Genomic DNA, 24,745 nt, shown 5'->3' with positions numbered 1-24,745 from the left:
CAGTATCTAAAATATTTTAAATCACATTATTCACCTGTAGAGAAAGACTGAAATGGACTTATAAAGTAAAAGTTCCGTTTTTTTTTAAAGTGGGGTTTGCTATAGAAGGCTACGAACAGTAAACATCTTACCTGTTGTAGACAACTTTTTGAACAACCTCAGTTTTAAAAAAACAAGTTTGTTTTTGACTTTATTGATGAGGAACCAGTTAGTCCAAGTGGGGTAAGAGCAAAATCAATTACTGCCATCGTAAACAGCTCCAATCTCAAATATTTCATAGTATTTTATGCATACACTATTTTATCAGCTCTACATCGTTGTGAAATCCACAGTGCATGGTTATTAACATAAGTTTTTCATAGTTCTTTGCAAGTGTAAATAGTACTAGCTGTAGCACTTCCAGTGGGACACTTTTGACAGAAATATCAAAACATTTCTGTTGTAATAACTAGATAATTCAAAGAAATGATGATTTATAGGTTTTAAACATCGTTTACATAAACTGCTATAAATCTTTTTAGCTTTGGATCTGTGGCAGCAATCTTTTTTTTGTCTTGTTCTTGTTTAAACTAGCTGTTAGTTTTTCAGTTAGTCTGAAAACACTGTCTGAAAGTCTGAACTATTCCCCAAACTGAGATCATTCAAAGAGCTATCGACAACAATATCATATTTGTTCATAATCTTCCCACAAAACCCCTCTTCAAAAGAACTGAACTATTTGTTTGAATCTGTCAAGAAATCAGTTTTTTTCACTAAAGTGCAGCAGATGATCCTCACCACTTCAGAAAATTCATTTGCATCACCTGTCAGGTAACAGACAGTTCTTTTAGTTAAATTCACTCAAAACAAATGAGTCAGCAATCAACAGATAGGGCTCGCTTGAAAATGAGTCCTCATGACTCAATGTGCCTGTTTAAATAAAGGTAAAACAATCAAATCAATAATGATAAAACTGTGATTTGTCCTGGTATCGCTTTACAGAAAAAGGCTGTGCTGTCGGGACACTTTTACTGTAGTACAACAGTAGTAAAGTGTAGTATATAGTACAGAGGAAGTGGAGCTCAGAGTGAGATGACCAGGATGACAGATTCAATTAGAAATAGAAAAATTAGGTAAAGACATGTGTGCGGTGGGGATTTATATGGATGAAATTGCAGAGAAAAATAAAAGTCAAAGTTAAGACAAAAGTGTAAGGAAGAAACGACAGTAGTTTGATTGAGAGTATGCTGTCGTACAGACATCGGGAGGGGTTGTGGTTTCAGTCAGTCACGGCACGGTGAACGCGTTTGTGTTATTTCTGACAGCGTGAGGAGACAAAAAACACAAGCTAGCATTTTCTTAAACTCTGCCTGCCAAACAGCATCACAACTTGACAGAAACCACAAAGGACAACAGCGGCTGTAAATAAAACTAATGCAAATGTGTTTCTTGTGGAAGTGCCACTCTTGTATTGTTACAGTGCAAAGCTCTGGTGGAAGGAATGCAACTGGAACACGTTTATACTTTGTTCTGATTACTAGTTGGTTCATGTCCGGATGTTTGAAAAACTTGGGCAAAAGGTTTATGTTTGAGCAGCACTTCTGCCTCGACAGCAACTCTTGAAGAAAACTGAAAATGTGATACTGTGCTGGAGAATAAAGCTTACATTCAGCAAATGGATGTCACGACAAAGCATCCAAAAAAATTCTTAAAAAATGCAATAGTGTGAATGTTTATGAAGATTCACACTATTGTGATCTATTTTTCTTCCGTACTTTTTTCGGCTTCTTTCTCGTCCCACAATTTTTGTGCTATTTCAACAAATCATATATCAAAACATTCAGCTCGTTCAGGAGAAGGGTGTTATGACTTTTGGTATTCGTGCAACTTTAGCTTTTTGAAACATTTTGCCTTTTCTGCCACTTTTTTTTTCCTCTTAGAAAATGAACTGAGCTCATTTTACACCCTTCAAATCTTTAGATCTGTTTACAACCTTTTACTGCTCCTTGCACATTTTGTAGTTCAGCTTATTTCAGCCGCTTGTGCGAATTTAAATACGTTTACAGCTACTTTCAGCTAATTTCAACTGATTATTTAGCTGTTTTGTGCTCCTTTCAGATCCTTTCTAACTACAGTACAACCTTTTTGTGATTCTTCCAACTTCTTTCTGCTAATTTCAGCTTCTTATGCTCCTTTCAGCTTATTTCTGCAAGTTTAAGCTTTTCCTGCTATTTCACCTACTATGTAGCTGTTTTATGCTAATTTTAGCTTTTTCAGCTAATTCCACTTTTGTTGCACTCATTTAAACTTTTTTCAGCATACGTCAGCAAAAAAATGTGCTCTCTCCACTTCCTTCTGTTACTTCATTTTCTTTCTGCCTTTTTAGTTACTTTTCAGCTGTTATTGTACTAATTTCAGCTTTTTTTCCAGGTAATTTCCACTTGTTTGTGCTCATTACTGCTTCTTTCAGCCAAATTGGATAAGCATGTTCTTTCTGATTTCTTCTGCTAATTTAAGCTTATTCTACCTTTTCAGCTAGTCTTTTAGCATATTTTAGCCAATTTCAGGTGTTCTCAAATAAATTCAAGATTTTCATGGTGATTTCTACTACTTTCATCCCAATTAAACTATTTCAGCTAAAGTCAACTTGTTATGCTCATTTCAGCTTATTTCTGCAAGTTTCAGTTATTTCAGCTACTATTTAGCTGCCTTATGCTAATTTTAGCTTTTTCAGCTCATTTGGCATTTTTTGCAGTAATTTCAACTTTTGTGTTCTTTCTACTTTCTCCTGCTGAATTACGTTTGTTCTATATTTTCAGCTATGTGGAAGTAGCTTTTTTTTATTTTTTTGCTAATTTCAGCAGTTTTTCAGCAAGTTCTTCTGCAATAAGCATTTGCACTGCATTTTCGCAGGAAATGCACTTTCTCTCGTTTTTATTGTATCCACTTTTTACCTTTATGACTGCAAGAAAAGACTGTGTCCTGCAACGTGTTCCTCCAAAACACATGTGTCAAACTCAAAGCCCGGGGGCCAAATGTGGCCCTCGTGGACATCTTATCTGGCCCCCCAAGATGATAATGTTAAACATAAAATACTTTTATATTTGAATGTTTTCAGTAATCTTTGATTATGATGTCAAAAGTGCAACAGAGAACATCAAATGAGACCAATCAAAGTCTAGTTGAGGAACCTACAACCAAGAAAAGGTGTCGAGTATCACACTTGAGTTAATGTAGATTCTGAAACTGGCCCTTAGTTCGAAAAAGGTTTTAATTGTGGCCCCCTTCTGTAAGTGGGTTTGACACCCCTGCTCCAAAACCTTAAAAGTGGCTTTATCCAAATATTGGGTCAAAGCAACCCAACCTGTGAAATCTGAGTTGTCACAATACTCCAGCAGTTTTAGTGTGTACCAAGACACACAACTAATTGGTTACATAGTTTGACCTAATGATTCTGTGCTCTTGTTGATGTGATTAAAAACCCACCTGATTCTGAATGTAGGCATGGACTCTTTCAAGCATCCCCTCACATCTGTACTCGTATGGCAGGAAGGGCTCCACCTGTAAATACAGATGTGCTCAAAATAAAGAAGGAATACAGGAAGTCAGCAGATGTGTGAGTGTATGTGCGCCTGTGTTTGTGTGTGAAGAATCAAGCCATGGTAATTACAGGAAGTGAGCATCTGATAGTTAATCCAAGCTGACATATTCATTAGCGTAATTGTGGAAGGCTTATATCATGCCACACGCTTCACATTAAAATCAATGACCTAATACATCAAGGACGACGGCTAAGAACATTAATTTCATTATTTTTTTAGTGATGAATGCATCAATGCATCAAACAATGGACCGAACTGACAGCAAAACGCAGGTCGCCGAGCACCAAGGAGAGTTCTGGTGTTATCCGGGTCCTGTGAGCGTCGTTATCAGCGCTTCTGTTGAAACCTGTCACTTGTCATCTTACTAAAGAAAAGGGTTTAAATTCCCTGAAAGAACACTGATCAATAACCATTATTCTTTCTAGGATTTCATTCACGCGGACGCATGGAGAGCACACCAGAGGCTAGAAAGAAGAACTTGATGTGGAAAAATGAGTCCACGTTTATATCTTTAGGGAGAAATGTAACCAATTTTTAAACCCATTGTGGTTTGATGATATCAGTAGTTATGAAATACAGCAGATAGAGTCTTTCCTGCTGAGACTCTCTGTGTCGATCCCTCTCTGAGATGACTCCCATGGTAGCTAAACTGAGAATTCACTGTTTACTATCAGGCCACCGAGGAGCTCGGGCTTTTAAATTGATAAATACTTCCTTTTACTGTTTTGTTCCTTTTAGCACTCTCTTATTACTTGATTTCATCTGGGTTTAATGAAATGTATCTGGCACCTCATCAGCTGTTCCACAATGCCATTTGCCTTTTGGGCAGCTTTTCTTTTTAAATGAGAAATTGAGTGGAAAAAAAATACAAAAAAATAAGCTACATGGAGAGTGATTTGAATTCAGAAGGAGAAAAGCATTTTCTGAATGACTGTACAATTTATATAACTGACTATCGCTAGGCCTAAAATATATGTAAATAATATTTGTTTTTTCCTGCCTTCTTAAATGAGATTAAAGTAAATATTTAAGGCTAGCTAAGATGCTAGCAGCCATATTCGTGAGCTGGTGCAGAATATGCAGGTGTTAGGCATTTTAGGACTTCTACATTGGTGGAGAAAATTAAAATGTGTAGCAATACCTTTTAACTGTTTATTTTGTTTTTTTGAAGATCAAAACAATAGTCTCATAAACAAACTAGCCCCAACCGTTTATAGGAATTATATAAAATGATGAACACGCTGCAAATACCTGAAGGAAAACTCAGACTTGTGACCTGTATATCTTTGGATGCATATTCTGTTTATTTATTTATTTGTTTGTTGGTTTATATATTTATTTGTTTGTTTATTCATTCATTCATTCGTTCATTCGTTGCTAAGTGCATTTGGTTTCATTTTGAATATTGTAAATTTTCGTGGTATTAATTTGGCCTATAGTTTTAATGTAAAAAACTTCAGTGTTATTTTTTATCAGATTATGTCTTTTAACCCCTATATTAAAAAAAAATACCAGGACAGCTTCCCTTCATTTATGAATGTGTAATATCACTAAAATTAGAAACATCTTGTCCAAAAATGATGCAAACTGGTCCATGCATTTGTCACATCTAGACTGGACTATTGCAATGGTTTATTATCTGGGTGTCCAAATACTTCTATAAAAAGTCTTCAGTTGATCCAAAATGTTGCTGCCAGAGTCTTAACTGGAGTTAGTAGGAGAGATCATATCTCTCCAGTTTTAGCTTCTCTCCACTGGCTCCCTGTCAAATTTAGAATTGAATTAAAATTCTTACTTCTAACCTACAAAGCTCTCAACAACCTAGCTTCATCTTATATTACAGATATTATTGTCCTATATTTTCCTAAAAGAGCACTTTGCTCTCAGGCTGCAGGTTTACTTGTGGATGCTAGAGTTTCGAAAGTAGAATGGGAGGAAGATCTTGCAGTTATCAGGATCCTCTCTTGTGGAACCAACTTCCAGTTTCTGTTCATGAGACTGACACATTGTCTATTTTTAAGACTGGGCTTACGTCTTTCCTTTTTGATAAATCCTATAGTTAGGGTCAGCTTGGGCTTTATAAGCTATCCCTTAGTTATGTTGCTATAGGCTTCGACTGCTGGAGGAAAAACTAACCACATTTCCAAACTCTGCTGCTGTCTTTACTTGTTATACTTTACCTGATTGTAATTATTTCTATTCTTTACATGTTTTTTTTTTTACTTTCCTCCAATAGAAAGTTCACCTGGACCTGTCATTCTGTGTTTGTCTGTTTCTCCATCCTGGTCCTCTCAAACACCAGCCGGTCAAAACAGATGGCCGCTCATCCTGAGCCTGGTTCTGCTGGAGGTTTCTTCCCGTTAAAGGGATTTTTTCATTTCCAATGTTGCCTTTGTGTTTGCTCAGGATGGGAGACTGTAACAGATTGACGATTCAACGCAGGCTTCCTTAGATAGATAACTTTTACAAATTGGCTTTTATAGCGTATGTGAATGTTTTTGTCCAGTGCCCTGAGACAACTTCTGTTGTGTCTTGGAACTATATAAATAAACTGAATTGATTGAACAAAAAACAAAAAAACAAACAAAAATGTTAAATCACGTCATCTGGACCAGTTTAAGTGAGAAAAGTTTTGTCCCCCATCCAGAGGACTTCCTCAGTCTACTTCCTGCCCACCAGTTCTGTCCCATAAGTAGCCTTCACTCCTGTGTTTCAAGACAATCTCCTGTTGAAATCTCAAAATTAGGCTTGTAACACGTGCAAACAGAGCACACCCATACAAAAACAATCAATCAGGCAGGCCGTAGACTGAAGAAGTCCTCTGGATGGGGGACAAAACATTTCTCACTTAAAGAAACTGGTCCAGATGACATGATTTAAAATTTTTTTGTTGTTATCTTCCTGGATGATTGAGCTTACAAACCTTTTTTTTAATTGAAATTAAGTTATTTGTACCATTAAATTATATAAGTCGCTGTAGTCCTTATTTCCAACTTCTTTCAACCCAACTCTATCCCATTAGCAATCAGCACACCTGCTATAACTCACTAATCTTTTTTCTCAACGCTACCCAGCTTTTTTTCCTGTTCTTTGTCATGTTCTGTTTATTTCATGTTTTTTACTGGTTCGCTTTTGTCTTGTCACATTTATATGCAGGGGGTTTGGTGTCTATTCCTCTAGTCAACGAATGAGAGAGGATACACCAACGTGCTAGGGTTGTTGGGGACATTTTTTGTTATATTATTGCGGTTAACACTATTTTGTTGAAACTGTTGTTCATATTTTTGCATGTGTTTTAATTAATTCTATTAAATGTATCAAGTTTCTGGGAATTTATAGAATGAAGGCTTTTCATGGACTTGTTGGGCTTCAGTTCCTCTGTTGTTTGTACATATTTTGTCTGCTTTGTGTATTTGAAAAATAACCAAAAACCCAAACTGAACCTTCAGTAGTTTGTTTGCTTGGCTTTGCACACTATAGGAAACAGCTTGCTTGATTTTTTCAAAGGTAGCACAGTTTACTCAACAGCTCATCCAAAGATCATTGTTCAAACGGACTGCACAAAAAAGAAGTAACCAAGTTGCCTGGCAACAGAGACTGTGTGAAATTAATGCGCCTGCTAGTCAATAAACAGCCTAACACAGCGTCTTGTACACTATTAAAATTTGGCTTTCACAGGAGAAAACTCACAAAATGTAACATTTTAATGAGCAAGCTTTAAAAGTGCTTCTGGGATGAATTTGTCACAGAACAAAATAAGGAGTTTATAGTGTTTATGTTGGGAAAAACTAACTAATTGAATATATTTATAAAACAGACATGAAAAATAAACTAATTGGAAGAAGTTTTTTTTATGGAGTGCGGTTATGAACAGTTAATAACTTATCCCTAGCAGATAATTCTTGGAACAACCTCAATTTAGAAAAAAATAAGTTTAATTCAGATTGTATTGATGAGCTAATAGCTAGTTTATTTGGCCGAGAAAAAAGTTAATTACTATTGTCCTCAAATAACATCACAGCTCATGAAGATGCTATTTTATGAACTTGTACACTGTCAACTTTAGATTAGTCAAGTCAAGTCACATTTATTTATATAGCACATTTAAAACAGTAACTGTTATCAAAGTTCTTACCAAAAAAGATCACAGCATCAAATATTAATAACAACATATTACAGCAACATGAAGAAAAGCATAAAAACATGAAATATAATGAGAAACAATGAAATACTAAATCAAATCACCCTGTGTTAAATGTCAGGGAGTTAAAGCAAAATGGATATACACAATCATCAACAATGAAATACCAAATGAGATCACACTGTTAAATGCCAATGAGTACAGATGTGTTTTGAGGAGAGATTTAAAAATAGAGACTGAGGTGGCCTGTCGAATGTTGATGGGCAGATTATTCCAGAGTTTAGGTCCCATGACTGAAAACGCCCAAACTCCTCTGAGCTTCAGCCTGGTTTTTGGTACGGCCAAAAAGCAGCTGGTCTGATGATCTCAAGGCCCGAGATGGAGTATAAGGATGAAGGAGGTCGGAGAGGCATGAGGGTGCAAGGCCATTAACACACTTAAATGTCAGCAGAAGAATCTTAAAATCAACTCTGACACGCACAGGAAGCCAGTGAAGAGAGGACAGAACTGGAGTAATGTGCTCAAACCTGAGAGTTCCTGTTAGTAGCCGAGCTGCAGCATTTTGGACGAGCTGGAGACGTGAGCGAGAGACCTGACTGACTCCAGCATAAAGCGAGTTACAGTAGTCCAGTCGGTTTGTAATAAATGCATGGACTAATTTTTCAAGGTCGGATCTGGACAGGATGGACTTGAGCTTATCTGCCTTAGCTGAAAGAAGCTTTTTTGAAGAACAGAATTTATCTGCTTATTAAACTTAAAGTCCGAGTCTAAAACTATCCCGGATTGGTAACAGACTGTTTTAGATATGGCTGAAGGGAGTCCAGGTTTGCAGGATCAGTGACAATGGCAGAGCTAGGGTTAAACACAATGACCTCAGTCTTCTGATCATTAAAACTCATTAAAATCAATCATTAAAAGATTACATGGTTATTGTATTGGGATATTCCTGTCGGACGTGCTCTGGGCAGCACCAGAAGAGCTACAGCTACCTGCTGCTGCCATTAGATTGGAGTCGTTTCAGGACAGTATAGCAATTTACTTTGGTTTGGCTCAGATTCAGCAAACTGTTAGCTCATCAATTAAGTCAGAAATAGATTATATATTTATCTACAACAGGTAAGATATTAATTGTTCATAACTTTGTCCCATAACCTTCAAAAAGCCTGAATTTTTGCTTTAACAACAAAACAACAAGCTGTATACTGTAGACATGCATAGCATTTGCTTTGTGATTTAAAAAAAAAAACCTGTTAGACAAAATCCATAATTTTTATTAGATGGAGTCATGTTATTAAGCCTCAGCAGAACATTACAAACGATGATGTTTTTGTTCCACTTTGTCTGAATTAATTACATCAAGGTACACAAAGCTTCAGACGTCTCTGCTTTGTCTTTGTTCTGTTGTGAAACTTGTTCCCTGCTTATGTATTTCCCTCCTCTTGGATCAACTTTTTAAGTATTTACCACAACTTGTTTGTAGTTTTGCCCCTATCAGCAGGAAACACAGAAGGCTTTAAAAAAAAAAAGCACCTGGCAGGTAGAAGCGCACATGCTTCTTGGCGCCTCGAGGGGTCTGGCAATGACTCTGTGTTGTTCTGGTGACAGATTGGGAACAGGGATTGATTAATTCGATGTAATTCAAACAATGCTCTCTGCCTCTGGGGCTAGCCTCTGGAAAGCTGTTGTGTAAAACCAGGTGTGGGCACAGTTTACCAACTGAGCCACTCAATATCTCAAGCAATTAGGGGTGCAGAGCGGAGAGAGGGAGCCAGCTAAGCATTTTGCTGTAATGTGAGATGCCAAGATTAAGAGCTCTATTAAAGGCTGTGAGATTGAAAAGTAGGTCAGACCAGACTGAAATGTGAAAGAGCCTATTGTGCTCTCACCTATGCTAATGTGCAGACGTGCGCTCTTTATTAATGCAGAACCAAAGTTTTCACGGCAAACACAAAAACATCTACGTACGTCGATCCTCATGACCTCACGGATGGTTGCGTCAAACTCCTCAGAGTTATTGAAGTCGACGGTGATGACGTGAGGTCTGCCTATATGCTGCTCGGCATATGGATGCTGGGAGGACACCTGAGGGAGGTAGAAACGGGCTTCATTCAAAATCACAATTCAACATCAGATCCTGTAAATGGGCTTTAAAAGCAACAGCTCAACTTTGTCGTTATTTAACAACAAATTGAACCAAAATGCAGCAGCAGTTTGTGAAAAAGTACTCTCCCACTTATTCTATTAGAATTAAAAAGGTAATAGCAGGTAGGTGTTGCTAATGAAATGCATTAAACAGCTGATCATCCACAGGTGTGAGCATGAAGACATTTTGGTTGTTTGTTGTTTTATAGCATTCAGGTGTGTATTAGTTGATATAATGCTGGGGAGGAAAAAGCATCTAAAATCATAGCAAAGCAGCTGAAGCTGCTTGTTAAGTTTGGTGGTTTTATGGCTATTTTTAACAAATGTGGAGTCCATGCATTCCACAGTTAGACAGAAAATTTGAAATTTAAATGTGAAAATCAGTCAAGACAGTTGCCAAAACTCCCCAGAAGTGTACGTCCAAGCAAAAGTCGAGATATGCTTAGTTAAAGAGAAACGACAACAACAACAAAAAACTCAAATCATGCCTGTCGTGCTCCAGTTTGGATCCTCAGTCACAGTAAAATCTCAAAGTATTATTTTACATAAGTTAGAGTTGGGATAAGTAGAAAAAATAGTAATTCTGATATTTAGTTTTACGTCAACACAGTTGTATTGTTCAGGCAAATACTTTGTACACAACATCAGTCAGCATGCAGGTGTCCAATGAATAATGAAGGCTGCTGGTTTTTATTGTTGTGAAAATATCAAGAGAAATGAAGCCGAGTAAACTGTCAGGACAAAGCTAAAGAAAAGACGAGATGAGTGGAAAAACATCTTCAATGTGAGAACAAACAGGCTGCCACAATACACAGCATTACTCTATTTACTTTACAATCTGAGAGTCAATTATTTGGAAATGTTTATAAGTGTTTATAATGCATGTGGATTTTTGAAAAAACATTTTCCAGTGTATAAGTCACAGTTTTTTGCTTAAATTTGTCAGTCCTGCAACTTATACGCCGAAGCAACTTATATATGTTTTTTTCTTCCATATTCATAATACAATTTTTGACTGATGCTTTAAATTTCGAAGAACTACACAGCGAGTCCTCCCATGTGTGCTCGCTTCACTAAGTTGGTTTAGGCGGAGGAACGCTGGAGAGCTAGTGGCTGCAGCCACGATGGATGGATGGATGGATGGATGGATGGATGGATGGATGGATGGATGGCCACCCAGGTGAAATTAAGCTGGTTTGACCATTAAATAAATGCATAATAAATGCAACGGGTCAGCGATGGTGCATAATAAATGTGACTTATACGCCAAAGCAACTTATATAAGTTTTTTCATTTTCATGATGATTTTTTTGACTGATGCAACTTATATGTCAGAAAATACGGTAAATAAATAACATTGTCTCTTTCCCACATGTTTACCATTGCCTGTTTTGGATGCTGTGAGGCAGTAGCATGAAAATTGTTATAATTTTATGTACTGCATGACTCAAACAAGTCTTCATGCAATAAAGATGTTGTTTGAGGAATGGGTCGCTCCAGGAGAACTTCTACAGGCCTCTTTTTGTGAAGTCAGTGCTAAAGTTCAGAGAATGAAAAAAACATGGCAACGTTGGAAAGACTACCAGAAGAAACCTTTCACTCAAAACAAAAAATATCAGCAAAGATTAGGTTTGCAAAGTTGTAACGGGGGAAAAAAAACCCCACAAAACATCTGGAATGATTTCCTTTAAACAGACAGGAGCAAACGGGGAGATGATCGACCAAAATGAGTTAAAATTGGCAACAAACAGGCTGTTTAAGCACAAACACTTCATTGCAAATATCAAGCACGGTGGTGACGGGTTGATGATTTGGGCTTGTGTTGCTACTAGAGGATCATGTCCACTTGCAGTTGTTGAATGAACCATAACCTGCTCTGGTTACAAAGTGTTCTGTCTGTAGTAGAGTTCGATCCCCGGGTTGGGCCTGGAGTCTTTCTGTGTGGAGTTTGCATGTTCTCATGTTTGCGTGGGTTTTCTCCAGGAACTCCTGATTTTCTCCCTCAGTTCAAAGCATGCATGTTAGGCTGTGTTCAGGCCCAGGTCCCCTTATCTTAACAAACTATGGTACACATAAAGTAATGAGAGGAAACAGAAGAAGAGCGAATGAGACTCGCTGAGTGTGTAACCTACACCGTTTACTCACCCCCACAAAGTTATCGAAGAGTGAGTCAGGTGTTGTCTGGACACAATTTAATTACCTTTCTGCTGCAGCTGCAATGTTTATGCATTGTTTTTATCTCTCTGTCTTTTTTTAATGAAATGATAAACTCTGCAATTTAAATTTCAATCTTTCTTATAGACCAGATGCTCTGTGTACTTAGTAGTCTTAATATTAACAAAAAGAAAGATGAGTCATGTTTATGTTTATTGAACATGCTGCTGTGGTGTTGTGTCACTCGCTAACGTAAGCTACACAGAGAGGAGAGTCTGTCAGAGAGGGCAAGGGAGGGATTCGTTCAATGAACAATTTGCCGATTTGCATCATGCGTACATAGAGAACTGCCGCGGAGGAGTGATTCGTTGGCATGGTAGTGTGCTGGAAGTGGTGCCGTGCCACTCACTCGTGTACTGCATGAATAAACTGCATGAACTGAAGGATTCGGTGAGCGAATCTTTTGAACCAAACAATTCAATGAACTGATTCCAGGGATTCGGTACCCTCAAAAGAACTGACGTTCCCATCACTAGCTCAGTCAGTCTAAAGCTAAACTCAGTTGAAAAGCTGAGTCAGCACCTTATCTGAGCTATCCATAAATCAATGCTTACTCTGTGGACTAAAGGAACGATGTAAAAGGACTGTACAAAAATTAATTGCTTCAGATTATTGTGGCTAAAGGAGGCTCTAGATGTTCCTGAGGGTTCACAGTTTGTTTTGCACCGTTTCTGCATTGTTGGCTTGATTTGTGGTAAAGAAAACAACATGGTGAAAATGTTGTGTTCTGCTCAGTTTAGGTTGTCTTTCTAGATTCTAAATATCTGTTATAGATTTTAGTTAGTGTCCTTACATAAAAAATAAAAAAATAAAATAAAAAAAAAACTGAAACTTTACCTTCCTGGAGGTGGGCTTCCCTCTGAAGAACTCATGGTTGAGGGAACTGTGTGGTGGATTAAACATGGGTTGAAGAAAAATGCAGCCATTGGCTATTGCCTCCAACGGGGCGGGGCCTTCATAAGGGAAGCCAAATCCAACGAAGAGCTAACGAGGAAAAAGCCAAACAGCAGTAGAGCGTCATGTCCACACCAAGCTGCTCAAATCCAGGTCAAAACTTGCATCAAGCAGTGTCACCTTCCAGAAGCATAAATCCTAGCCAAGCAGGTCATTTTTTAAAAATCAAAACATAACCAGCTGCTTCGAATGTTATCAGTCCATTAAATGGCCGTAATCAGTTGTTATCATCCCAATAGGTTGCCTTCAGACTGTACCTACTAGTAGGTTTAAAGGTGCATTCTTATCTCTGATAGTATGCAGTTTTATGCGCATGTAAAAGCGGAAGCTTTTTGTCGTTAGCTTTATTTAAAACATTAATTTACAATTTACGTACTACTTTTAAGTTGGATATGAATAATTCAGTTTAAATGAATTCCATATTTAAAAGTCATAAGGCTTTAATCAAGTCAAGAAGGTCCAACAGCATCTCTACTTCCTCAGGAAGCTGCGGAGAGCTGGACTTGGGATCTTTGTCCTGAGAAGCTTCTATCGCTGTGTGGTGGAGAGCGCTCTCTGCACCCATCTCTGCATCATGAAGGACTCTACTCATCCTGCACATAGTTTGTTCCAGAGCCTTAAGCAGGTGGCTGAGGAGCATTCAGAGCAAAACCATCATGCTCAGAAACAGTTTCTTTCCTGCAGCTGTCAGACTGCTGAACTCGATCTGCACTTAATTCAGCTTCATCTTGATCTGGGAACTGAATCCGAATTTTGTGCCATAAACATGCAAACGTGAGCTGGTATGACAATAAAAAAATCCTTGGAGCCTTGAATGAAGCCTTGAAGTTCTAGAATTGCGCCGCTCAGGGTGGCTGCATGTTGGAGTAGCTCTGTTACATTCATTTTGAGTTATTGTTTTTGAAAACTTTAACGCCTCTATTTTCTGGATGTCAATTGCTTTTTTTCAGATGATTATGTGCAGCTGGAAGGATTTTTACTGAGACCTTTTTACTTTTGGACATTTGTTATGATGCGTAACCATGGCAACAAGGTATTTTTAACAACCAGGAGCAACTGATGAACATCTCAAAAGCTCAATTACCTCAACTACAGCCCCAAATCCCAAATTAGTTGAAAAGGAGGCACCATGGACCATTTCCTGTCAACCTGGCAGCAGTGCTTGAGTACCTGACCACCCTAATCCTGGAGCTGGTGGAAAACTCGGCTCGTGACAATGGGAGGACTGGGATCATCCCCCCCAACACTTTCAGCTGTCTGTCCGTCACAACGAGGAGCTCAGCACACCGCTGGGAGGAGTGACCATTGCTCAGGGAGGTATTCTGCCCAGCATTCAGGCAGTCCTGCTGCCCAGGAAGATCGAGAGGCCCGCTGATCTGACATCAAGTTGGATCCAGGTGGACGGTTCGATATCTGTGAGCAGATTTTTCAGATTTGCTGCAGGAGATCCTTCCTGCCCACAGCTATCAGCATTTATAACTCTTGAATGGAATCAGGATTATGAGCTACGACACCACTTAATTTCCCTTTGGGATTAATAAAGTATTTTTGAATTGAATTGAATTGAATTCAATGTGCTATATAAAAATAACTCAAGAGAGGATATATATGAGGGTTTGTTGTTTTTTGTTTGTTTGATATGAGCGAAATTTTGATCAATTCTTATACAGTACAGCAATATATAAGAAGTACTACAATTATGTTCAGATACAACGCTAACCCTAGCCTTAACCTTATCAATCTGTGAAAACAACCTACTGAGCCTGCTAGCAGGTACAGGAGGGACAGTTTGAAGGAAACCTATGGGGATGATAACAACTGATAGCATACATTTAATGGGTGAGAGCATTCAAAGCGGGTGAAGCTGCAGCGGGTGAAGCTGCAGCGGGTGAAGCGGGCGACATAACTGTACTTATATTTTTGGCCCACCTTGGCTTTTCTAAGAAGCTGTTGCAGTTCCTGCTGAGGCAGCAGGCCATGGTTCTTGACAAAAGCAGGGACCTCTGGAGGGCGTTGGGTCTCGTAGTACACAGTCCCGTGGATCTCCATGTAGTGATTCAGAATGGCCAAAACGTTCTCTTTACCCTTCAGCACACAGAAGAAGCAGGCAAAAGAAGAGTTCAGCAGAAAATTTAATCCCTTTGTATTAGTTTTAGTTATGAGTTTAGCCTCAACCAATAGGTCTTTTTTTTAAAGGAAGACAAAATAAACTGAACTATCCAACGTTTCTAAAGTATGCTTCGGCCTGATGGACAGAGACTTCCCTCTGCAAATTACAGGACCCACACCATCTGCTGAGTCTATCATCAAAAGTCCTACATCCACGCCTCGAATAAATTAATGCTCTTTTAGAGCCATAAGTGAAACCTTTTAGAGCCTGTGCAGCTTTTGTCAGAAAATTCACATAAACTATTTTTATCTGCTACGTTAGACACAAGCATTCGTTGATTTGAGTTCATCAGTCTTGGTGATTATTGTGAAAACTAGAAATTTACCACCTTAAATCATCAAAATCATCGCTCAATAATGATCATTTGCTCAAACTTTAAGGTGGACAAACTAAACCTGACATTTCATCGTTACCCCCCCCAAAAAAACCAGAATGGTGGTTTTAAATGGTTAGCAGCATTTAGAAGAAGAAAAAATATATGGAAGATGGTTTTGAACATTCAGACTTCAGGGTCAGAAAAACATGAGCTGCCTTATATAGAATGTAGCTAAATGTTTCCCAGTTATTTTAAATTTGATATTATCCCTGCATTAGCTGGTTATATACCTCCTGGATGTCGTAACATTTTCATTTCTTTCCTTTAGTTTCATGGAATCATTACTGCGATCAAAATGTGCAAATTCTGGCAAGTCCTCCATTCGTGTGGACTCTAGAGAGTTCATCTGAATGTCTTTCAACAAATTTGATTTTACCAGGTCTTTTACACCTACAATAAAAACCTAATATTTCCTTCTTTGCATTGAAAAAGTGCATTAAAGCTCCATCCATGCAAGTTTAATCTGCACATCCTGGTTATGATTTAATAGGCCCTTCTTGTTTTAATTCATATTATGTTGAATTCCCACTCCTCCTGCAGCAACCACTCCTGCTTTCACCAGCTAAATGAGCTGAGCTGATCGTGGTGTCACACACACACACACACACAGCCGCTTGGAAAGGGCAAAGGAAAAAAGCCCAAAGGTGTAGATGATGGAAATGAAGCAACAGAACCAGATCTAATGAGCTGAGGCTCAGCCTGCACAAACATCATCAGGGCAACAACTAATAATTCCCCAGTTTCAGTGGGATTCCAATGCAATCACAGCTAAAATGAATGATCTCAATCCTTTACATGAATGCATTAAAAACTAAATAAGTTCATTTTAAAATATGGTTGTTGTTGTTTTTCCAAGGGGGATTTATATACATTACTCAAAAAAGTTATATCTGTAGGGTTTTAATCATTTATGTGCATCATCTAAGTGTTTGTACATTTTTAATGTCTCAGAGGAGTGTTGTGATAAAAATCATAGTTTTATTTTGTTTATTTCTTTGGAACAATCTGTCACTGAATCAACTGGAAGTTAGTCAAGCATACCGTAAATTATGTATTTTCCCCACACATGACCAGTCAGTAACAATCATTTTATGTATTTGTTTAAACTTTAAAATTCTTCTTTATATGCCTCATGTTCCAAACACATCAAACAATCCAAATGCTGTATTCTTCAGACTATAAGGCGCACTTAAAATACTTTTATTATTCTCAAAAATCAACAGTGAGCCTTATAATCAGGCGCACCTTATGCATTAATTCTGGTTGTGTTTACCGACCTCGAATCAGTTTTATGTGGTTATTATGAACGAGTTGAATAAAGTTTGACTTATTTGACTGTTTTGTTTCACTTAATGCGCCCTATGTATGAAAACAGACCTGTTCATTGATATTGCGTCTTATAGTCAGGAAAATACGGTAATCTTTTTAGGTAACACTTTGGCTTTTGAAGACTCAATAATGCCAGAGTACTTACTTGAAGCTGTTCCATCAGTGATCCGTCAGGACCCAATACATGACGAGCGGGACACATTGAAAACAGAAGAAGACACAAGTGAATGAGGAAGGCAGATGTTGAGGGAAAAGAAACAATCCTACATAAAATATTTGACGTTTATCTTTTTATTAGAGCACGGATCTCTGTTGTGGACTTCAAAATGAAAGCAGAAGAAGAGACTCAGCAGGGGTTGTTCTCTACGTGCTGAGAGGATCTACAGAGACTTGACTTTTTACACAGCAAACTCTCAGATTCACAAACGTTCCAATGCTGCTCAGGTTGCTCTGAGAACCGGGGGGGATGCTTTGGCTGTGTAGGAACAAAGCTGCAACTGGATTCAAGAGAAAGAAACCTTGAGGGATGCAGCAGCGCACTTCAAAGTTACAGCAGGAGTGAGACGCCTTGGCAGAGGCTTGGAGGGGAAATTTACCTAAACAAACGCAATTGTTCTTCTAGCATTCCACTTGAGACCAAAGTCTTGGAGGAGAAACGGGTTGTTGAGGGTGTTTCACAGCTATTCAAAGTCAGATTCAGAAGTTTTCCTAACTTATTATCACATTCAGTACCTCAAACTGTCCTAACCACAAGATGATAAAAGGATTAGCATGGAGAGGCTAACACAAATTACACACAAGCCATCACAAATCTTGACAATGATTTGTCGTTTTGCAGCATTTATGACAGAGGTGTCCACACATTTTCATATGTGGGTCAAAACTATCCAGATGAAAGGACTCGTTGGCCACAAAAATGTGAATTTAACTCAACAGCGTGAGCGATATTTTGGAAAAAAGACAAATTTACTATTTTTGGTGGAAAAAGAGTTTTAAATTCTTGTAGATCCAAAACATTCAAAGCCTCATAAACACAAAGCTTATATTTTTTATTAAAAATGATTCGCTTTATTTGATTTGTTGGGTCTGTGTTTGTTGTTTTCTTGTGTTTGGAAAGTTGGTTTTAGTCTGTTCTCAGCAACAAAACTGTAATTTCAGTAAGTGTCATTTTAAAAGGGGGTCGATCAGCATTTTGGACCATGGACGAACCTAAAGACTGATTGAAGTTCTGAAAAATCGTCCAGCTGTCAGTCACCACAACAGACTCAAAGTAAGTTTGATAAAGTTGATCAACTCGTATGTTCATTCAGTTCAACCTTTATTTAGACAGGTTAATCCCATTGAGCCTCGGGGACTTATTTACAAGAGAGACCTGATTTTTACAAAGAATGATGACAACAGTGGACAACAACGACAACAATAGACAGTCACACAAAATAGCCATCAAAAGCACAGTCAAAAGGAAAAGTATCGAGAAAAAAAACCCACCTAGATTATAAGGTGGTGTACAAAAATAAAAACAGGAACATGTCTGCATTGATTCTTGCCAGGAACTTAACAAATCTTTAAGGCCACTTAGAGAGGTCAAGGTCGAGAGCTTCAGATCTTTTTGCAAGGTATTCCAGGAAACAGGAGCGGAGTAGGAGAAGGCCCTTTTGCCTAATTCAGTCCTTACTGAGGGAACACTGCAGGTAATAATGTCCTGAGAGTGCACGCTGTAGCTGCACTCACATGTAGGAGATGTATGAAGGCAGCAGACCAAGAAGTGATTTAAATTTGAAAATGTACCAGTGGGAGAGTTGGCATGAAGTTAATGATGTTTATGTAGATGATGCCACGTTATATTAATTGAAAAATGTCCAGTTTCCCTCTTGATTATTTTATCAACTACAACATTTAGCCAAGTTTTATGAATCTTTATCCAAAAGTCTCATTTCTGGTAGAAATCAGTAAAAAAATAAAAATTGGTGCTTTGTACCATGAAGTGAAAATAAAAGATTATAGCCAAAGGTTTGCATTTTGTTCAATATTGCTCATTTTGAGAAGATGTTTGGGTTTTTTTTTATCTGTGTTGCGGTTAAACTTAAACATTACATAAAAAAGGGCTGCCAGTTTGCAGGAAGTCTGAATCTACCTCTTAAGCCTGCTGGCCCAAATGATACAATTCTTAAACTACAGCTATGGGCCGCAAAAAATCACTGCAAGGGCCGCAAATGGCCCTCGAGCCGCACTTTGGACACCCGTGATTTTTGATGTCATGCTTACCTTCCACATGCTGGCATCTTTGCCGTACACAACCGCCATGTTGTTGACTTTGTTCCTCTGAATAAACAGCTTCTCCGTCTCGTTCAGCTCCTCTGCCACGAAGCCCATAAAGGAGTTGTCAGGAGTGTGGGCTGCCAAGGACAAACGCAGCAATGGTAAATTATATACGGCTCCAAACGCATTTCATGTCTCAATAAATACAGGAGATGTGATAGCCCAGGAGTCTGAGCAGATAATTTAAAATAAGAAAAAGCAGACTGCAGATTATAAAGAGATAAGAGACATTATGTTTATGAGCTGCTCCTTTAGGGGGAAAAAAAATCTTTGGTTGATGAATGCCGTGAGCTGCGGCTGCTTTAAGATTTTTTTAGGTTTCAGGTGGCAAAAGTAAATTGTAGCTCACAGAATGGAAATCTCCCACAGCATTGATGTGTGAAGTAGAAATAAAAAAACATTTTGAGTCCAGACTTAAGGTGAAAATGGACGTGACTCAGTGGTGGGCTTTGAATTAGCATTATTTTTGAAGTAGTGACCGCTGAATAGGTTAGAACAACCTAAGTTTCACCTTCCATTAGTTTCCCCAAATCTCTAATGAGTCTCCGTCTTTTTTTTGTGTGTGTGTGTGTGTTTTTGTATTTTTCTGAGTGTACAGCCAGTAGTGCTTGGCCAGAAGTAGGAAGCTGCAGGCATCTGTGCAGGCACAGCTGTTCTCAGTGAGCTCTGCCTCTAGTGGCCTGAGGTGTTTTAAAACTCCCACAGTCTGCTGTGCACTTTCAGTGACACACATCAGCACTGCCACCTGTCCACATGATGTCATCAGAACTACTTTGTGACTCACGATCATCCACACAAAATGTTGAACGTCAGTTCAGGGCCGTCCCCAAAGTGGAAATGTGTACTTGAAATTTAAAATTCAACTCCATGTATAGGGGCGGCACGGTGGCGCAGTTGGTAGAGCTGCCCCCTTTCAGCAAGCAGGGCGATGGTTCAAATCCCAGGGATTTCTGGGTGGAGTTTGCATGTTCTTTCCATGCATGTGTGGGTTTTCTCCGGGTACTCCGGTTTCTTCCCACAGACCAAAAACATGCATCTTAATCTGATTGGTAACTCTAAATTGTCCCTAGGTGTGAGTGAGAGAGTGAATGGTTGTTTGTCTCGTTTGTCTCTATGTTCCTGTGATGGACTTGCGACCTGTCCAGGGTGTACCCCGCCCCTCGCACAGTGATTGCTGGACATGGGCACCAGTGACCCCAGTGACCCATGGATGGATGGATGGATGAATGGATGGATGGATGGATGGATGGAACTCCACGTACGGAACATGGTCATGTACTGCTGGCTGTGAAGGTTCCAGTAGCCCCAGTTGGTTCTGTAGCCGTGCCGGGTGGCGTACTCCTCATGATTGTAGGCAGGCTCTGTGCCAAAGGTGTCAATCACTCGGATGTGGCACCTGAGACAAAATGAGAAAAGTGCTGGGATTAATTTAGAGCTGTGCTGGAAGAGATAACTAATGGGTCAAAACAGTCCGAGTCCAACAGACAAATACTGGAAACAGGTTTTAAAGAAAACCATTTGTGCTTTTCTTTGATATGGACTGAAAATGTACGTCTTTCTGGAAATGAAAAGTAAACACTCCAAAAAAGTGAAACTTCCTCTAATTACACATACATAAATGCTCGTTTAAGTAATTAGAATCAGATTCAAATAGAAAACCTGAGATCAATAATTCTGTACTCAACAGATTGATGGATGACATTTAAACACATTTTATCAGTAGAAAAAAAAAAGAATGAGTCAAAATAAATATATGTGATTTAATCTGAGAAGATTTATTAAAATGTTTAATTTTTAATGAGAGTTAGAACTTTAATGTTCTGTCACTTAAAGCTAAGGAGGACGGGTTGGGGGTGATGCAGACTGGTTCACTGGAGGATTTTATTTTATCTTGTTTTTCAGATTTACAAGACTTCAGAACAAAATATACATTTATTTAAAAAAAAATTGCAATTGCAATTCTAAAAGCAGGACAATTTATAAATTCAGAGTAAATGCAGAATGAAAACAAACTTAAAAAAAAAAAAACTGCCTTACAAAATATCTGAACCACTACGGTGAACAAATATTAAAAACTGTTTTCCCACTTCTATAATTTTACCGTTTCTTAATGTGTCTTGTTTTGCATTATTACATTTATTTTCAAGATTTGCAAGCTGCAATAGATGCAGCTCATTTTAATTTGTCTTTGTTAGGATTTTTTTTTTTAAAGAGTTGTTGCTTTCATCACAAAATTGATCCATTTCAGGTTTTGATACAATACAATACCAGATTGTTCAAATAACAATAACAACAATACAATACAGTAGTTCCTCGTTTATCGTGGGGGAGCCGTACCCTGAAGCCCGTGATAAGTGGAAAACCACGAAGTAGGAATAGTAGTACAAGTAGTAAGTACCGTATTTTTCACTGTAAAAGTGGCAGGTTTTTTTTGCATAAATTAGCATGCCTGCAACTTATACAGCGAAGCAATGTTTTTATGTTTTTCCCATATTTATAACCCAATTTTTGGCTGAGATATGACAATTTCATTCATTCAGACATGGAAAATATTAAACACTATCATTTTTAGCCACTAGAGGGCCCTCGACTGATATGGCAAGCCAAGTGTCTCATTAATAGGTAAAAGTGGCTATTAATGAGACACTTGGCTTGCCATACCAAGCCACCTTCGTCTCGCTCCGGAACTCCTGGAGCAAACGTCAAATCAGCTACATTTCAAAAATGAAAAAAAAAAAAAAATTTCGCCTGGACGGCGCAGCGAAATGCAGCTGATTTGACGTTTGCTCCAGGAATTCCGTCAAAGTTCACTTATTAAGGAAAAGTTCAACTGAGACATACCTTTGCTATAATTTCAAGCAAACAAATAATTGTTTTTAAGTGTTAATCTTGTTAAATTCTTGTTAAAGTCCTATTGTGCACGCTCCTGTGGCCGCCATTTGGCAGTCATTCAATTTTTGGCACAACACTGACCGTTGTTTTTGGGTGGTCAGCGGTGACGCATAATAAGATGTGACAAACGGCGAAGCGACATATTTATGTTTTTTCTACTTTATTAGACACATTCGGAATGATGCGACTTATACGGCAGTGCGACGTGTACGGCAGCAAGTACGGTAGTAGTTTTTTATTATAGTATACGCATACATACATATATATATATATATATATATATATATATATATATATGCTGTATATAAAGGCATTTTAAACCCTTCCCACACTCTTGCAATATTCTAAACAATGTTTTTAATCTCTAAACGCTCTAAAAGAGCACAGCACGTCATGATTTCAGCTCTCTTCCTCCAGCTGCTCTCTGCCAGCGCTCTTGGCCACGCCCACTTCTTCGCTGCAGAGTGGAGATATGACACGGTGCAGGAGGAAGCTTCTTCTTCAGTTGTGGGCTGCACACAGGTGAAGCAGGTGCTAAGAATTTTTAAACAATTTATTTTAAATAAAAATGCCATGCTGGTCATGTGGCTCATCCATCAATCAGCTAGTTGTTTGTCATGTCTAATTTTACTTTGAAAAACCACGATAGAGCAAATCTGCGAAAAACGAACCGCCAGGTAGCGAGGGACTACTGCATTTTATTTTTTGTATGTATAATACAGCATTGGATTGTATTAAGTACTCTTTTGAGGTACAGTTTATTATATGGTGAAATATGAAGCCTTTTGTACTATTCACAATCTAAATCTTTAATTTAATTGTGCTTTACGTGGTCGATTTTCATGCATTGCTAAACAATACCAATCATAAAGCCAGCATAAGATTATTGATCAGTTTTAGGAAGCTACAATGAAAAGTACAAATTCAGCTGATGTTTTGTAGTGTCTGTACCACAAACAGTAAAGGCCAAAAAATAAAACTCGCCAACCAAACAAACAAAGACTGATGATGAAAAAACAGAAGTCAGTGTGAGAGTTTACTTGTGCTTTCTTAGAGAAAGACCCATGTGCTGCTTCATTTGCTGCAAGCCATGGTAGTCGGTGTAGATGAGGTCAAAGGGTAAAGGTCCAGTCAGGGGGCAACTTCCTCTTCCGGGAGGGACACCCAAAAACCTGCACACAGGTCAGACACACTTCCATTGTCAATGAGCTATTCAATGTGTGCAAAATGGCATGAGATTTAGAGACTAAATCTTGTTAACACATATAGTTAAAGAAGTCAGAACTTCCAGACATTTGTGTTAATATATTCTGGTCCTACATGGCACATGAAAAACTGACATAAAATTGATTTTAGAATTGTTATATTCATGATAAACAAATGCAGGTGATTCAGTAGAAAGTTAAATCCAGCATTAATAAGATATTCATGAGAGTAGAACAGTGGTGAGAGAGGCAGAAAAGGAAAAAGCAGAGAAGAAATCACATCATGAAGCATGTCAGTGCTCTCAGCGAGATGTTAACCAAACAACACAGAGCTTTGCGCTGCCAGAAAATGTTTTCTCACAACGGGGAATCACCCAGTTTGACTGCACCGCTTGTTTGGAGTTGCACGTAAAATCACGCATTAGCCGAGTGCTCGTGGTGCATTCGTTTACTCACATTTTCTGTGCGAAGAGACGGCTTTTGAGAATCATGTCTGCAGAACCTGTCTTTGCCATATGACACCAGCAGACACAATAAAAGATCAAATGCTGGCCACGGGTGTGCCAAGGTGTGCTTTGTTTGTGCTGTTTTTGTCTATCCTACACAGGTAGTTCTTTTACAAAAGATAAAGTTGCAGGATTCCTAGTTTTTGTCCTGCAGATTTTCTTACTTCAGAGGGCACAAACAATCTCACACCTGAGGACCATTCCACTAATGAGCAGGAGTACATAGGGCAGTAGATGACTCCAATCCGACGCTGGTGCATTATCTGCCAATAGGTAATTGTGTTACTGGCCTTTACATTATTCCTGGTGTGTTGTGAAAACTAATCTCGACTTCTCCGTGTTGTAGCTCTTACTCCTGTGTTCCTCCTGAGCTTCGGACCTCCCTGGTTTCTCCTGAGCCTCCTCGTGATCTCTCCAGCCATTCCTTGCCTTCCACCACTTGCTCACCGGTTGTATGAACCCTTCTGGAACTTCCTCACTCCTGGTTACTGGAACGTTTTGGGACTTTGCCTCTGTGACAACTGTGCCTACCTGCAGCAAGATAAATACTGAACATCAAACCATCCAGGACAAAGCCTCCAACTGCCTTTGTCCCTTGCTCTCCAGGGGTCCAGTCCTGTCCTGATGATCACTTCACACTGTTGATATAATTCACTTGTTGAAAATAAACAGTAAAGTAGCATCATTTTCCAAAATGGTGAATTCTGTATTTTTTTAAACGTCTGTGCTGTGGTAGCAAAAGACAGCCTTTAGTTTCTAAGAGCAACAGCATCCATCCCTTTTTTTTCTGTTTATTTGCTTATTTATTTATCTGCTCATCTGTGAAAGCAGCAGGTCCAGGTTAAAAATTCACACATCTCTCACCAGAAATGATCTCCACTGCCTCGTAAAAGTTCCCAGGCCAGAGAGAAGATAT

General features: G+C 38.6%; 1 protein-coding gene across 1 annotated transcript in view; it reads right to left on the bottom strand.

Annotated features, from left to right (window-relative positions):
• The window catches only part of LOC119422179 (alpha-1,6-mannosylglycoprotein 6-beta-N-acetylglucosaminyltransferase B-like), a 103,034-nt gene that overhangs the window by 2,033 nt on the left and 76,256 nt on the right, over positions 1 to 24,745 (bottom strand). Inside the window, exons 9-16 of the mRNA XM_037689539.1 lie at positions 23,159 to 23,290; positions 20,489 to 20,622; positions 19,173 to 19,303; positions 17,053 to 17,058; positions 14,962 to 15,117; positions 12,916 to 13,062; positions 9,688 to 9,804; positions 3,466 to 3,540 (exon numbers count right to left, since the gene is read on the bottom strand). Of these exons, the coding sequence (XP_037545467.1) occupies positions 3,466 to 3,540; positions 9,688 to 9,804; positions 12,916 to 13,062; positions 14,962 to 15,117; positions 17,053 to 17,058; positions 19,173 to 19,303; positions 20,489 to 20,622; positions 23,159 to 23,290 (898 nt within the window). The remainder of the gene's footprint in view (positions 1 to 3,465; positions 3,541 to 9,687; positions 9,805 to 12,915; positions 13,063 to 14,961; positions 15,118 to 17,052; positions 17,059 to 19,172; positions 19,304 to 20,488; positions 20,623 to 23,158; positions 23,291 to 24,745) is intronic.

Source organism: Nematolebias whitei, chromosome 15, assembly GCF_014905685.2.
Source record: "Nematolebias whitei isolate Nwh7 chromosome 15, NemWhi1, whole genome shotgun sequence".
In the NCBI taxonomy this organism is placed as follows: domain Eukaryota; kingdom Metazoa; phylum Chordata; class Actinopteri; order Cyprinodontiformes; family Rivulidae; genus Nematolebias; species Nematolebias whitei.
Note: the sequence above shows the minus strand (reverse complement) of the source record. Positions and strands in the feature narration are given on the sequence as shown.